This window comes from Salvia splendens, chromosome 2 (genome assembly GCF_004379255.2).
Source record: "Salvia splendens isolate huo1 chromosome 2, SspV2, whole genome shotgun sequence".
NCBI classification, from domain to species: Eukaryota; Viridiplantae; Streptophyta; class Magnoliopsida; order Lamiales; family Lamiaceae; genus Salvia; species Salvia splendens.
In genome coordinates this window covers 17438703-17440926 of record NC_056033.1, presented here as the reverse complement: position 1 = coordinate 17440926, position 2224 = coordinate 17438703, and the positions used below count along the sequence as shown (strand labels likewise).

Sequence of the window (2224 nt, the reverse complement as noted above, 5' to 3'; positions counted from 1 at the left end):
TTCGTTCTTTTCATTTTTCACAACTTGGATTCCTCCTTTCTTCGGCACCATGTGTACTAGACTAACCCAGTTACTGTCCGGGATGGAGTAGATAATTCCAATCGAGACCAACTTAACAATTTCCTTCAGCACCTCTTCCCTTATGTTAGGGTTGAGATTTCGTTGTTGGTCGCGGTGTGGCTTGGCTCCTTCTTCCAATCGGATGTGGTGCATACACAAGTCTGGGCTGATGCCCACCAAATCCGTCAGTTTCCATCCAATCATCTTCTGATTTCTATTCAATACTTCCAGCAATCTATCTTCCTACCCCTGGGTCAACTGGTTGTTGATAATAACGGGCATTGTTTCTTCCTCCCCCAGGTAGGCGTACTTAAGATGTGCTGGAAGGGGCTTCAACTCCTTCGCGGGCTCTGGCTCTTCAGTGGGCAGAGGGTTTTCTACCACATCTTTTTCCCGTGACTTGCCTTGATCAAGCCGCTTCGCTAGGCTAGATACTTGAGCTATCCCACTTGATCCAGCTGGCCTCGGAAGCTCGAAAAAATTTGTTATTGCCTTTGCGATGGCTTGGTCGTCCATCTCTCCGACCATCATGGTCTCAAACCATTCTTCTACTTCTTTTTCGACCTCTTTATGTGCAGTGGAATAAGTGAATTCCCTCTTTAAGAATTCCTCCTCCAGAAATTCCTGCACCAATGGTTCAGTTGCGTCCACAGAGTACACGTTCTCGCCGTCGGCTGGCTTCTTTATGGCTTCATCAATATTGAACGTGTACTGCTCTCCCTTGAAATCCAGGCTTATAGTCCCATTTTGGACATCTATAATAGTGCTGGCTGTGGACAGGAATGGTCGTCCCAGTAGGACTCCACTCGATTCCTTTGCTGCGGGCTCCGTCATCTTGATTACAAAAAAATCAGCTAGGTACAGAAAATTATTCACCTTTACAATAACGTCCTCCATAATTCCTTCTGGGTGAATACACGATGTGTCGGCCAACTGTATCATTATGTCAGTGTTGATGAGTTTGGCTGCTCCCAGTTTCCGATAGATGGAGTATGACAGAACGTTGATAGATGCCCCCAAATCGCACATGGCGTGCTCCACTTGGATATCTCCGATAGAAATAGGGAGCGTGAACATTCCAGGGTCAGTTTTCTTGGAGGGGAGGTCGCTTCTCTGGATCACGGCAGAGACGTTCTTATCTGTAATTAGTCTCCCTTCCTCGTTGACTTTCCCCGCCAAGTAGTCTTTGATGAATTTACTAATTGGGGGCATTTTTAACGCCGTCAAGAGCGGCACCTTCATCTCCACGTCCTTGAACATGCTTGCCACATCGATTGTGGCGTTTTTCTTCCTTGTTACCATTCCGCGATACGGATATGGCTTGACCTTTTCAGTTTCCTTTTTCTAACTTTCTTCCGAAGCTTCACCTCCCACCTTTTCTTTGCCTATTTCCTTCGGCTGATCCACTTTGTTGGATCCTCTCTCTTCTTCACAGTTGGGTCCAGAATCAGTTGCTGGAGACATTGCAGGATAACTGGGGCCTTGGTAAACTTTTCCTGACCTCAGGGACACATCGCTGATGTGTTCACGACCAGGCGTCTGTACAGTAGCTAGGATTTTTCCTTCATTCCCCCTCAGCTCACCCACCGACATCGCAACTTGAGAAAGCTATTTTGTTAATATCTCCAACGCTGCCAGCTGCTCTTTCTGAGCCTTCTAGATTTCCCGCAACGTATCATTAGGATGATGCGGTACTATCATATCGCCTTGGTTACCGCTGGGGTGGCGGTTATGTCTTTGATACGGCGGCCCCCCTCCGTGATTGGGCTGCGGGTAGTCAGATTGCCCGTGGTGTTCCTGCTGGTATGGCGGCTGGTTGTAGAGTTGATTTCCCGGATACTGGTTTCCTCGTTGATGTGGTGGGACATAACTAACCATCTGGTTGTTTGGCTGCTTTCCCTGGTTGTTTGACTGAGAGCCTTGCTGTCTGTACCCCCAATTTCCTTCCTGTTGTCGGCTTGACCAGTTAGAATGTCCTCCACTTGACCAATTCCCTTGAGGTCCACTTGACCACCCTGCCTATAATCCCTGCATTCTATTCCCTCCAGTGTTTGGCCTATCTTGGATTCGAGCTGGCCAGTTCGGCTGCCCGTCAGAGGGTTGTATCTGCTGTGTCAAGAGTGGTTGGCTTTGATTCTGGTCGGTTCACCTAAAGTTTGGGTGG

General features: G+C 48.1%; 1 protein-coding gene across 1 annotated transcript; it reads right to left on the bottom strand.

Annotated features, from left to right (window-relative positions):
- Window positions 1–303: 303 nt before the first annotated feature.
- Window positions 304–1362, bottom strand: LOC121775057. Its single transcript, XM_042172017.1, has one exon. It carries the CDS (start codon window positions 1360–1362, stop codon window positions 304–306), a length of 1059 nt encoding a protein of 352 aa, XP_042027951.1.
- Between the last annotated feature and the right edge of the window lie 862 nt (window positions 1363–2224).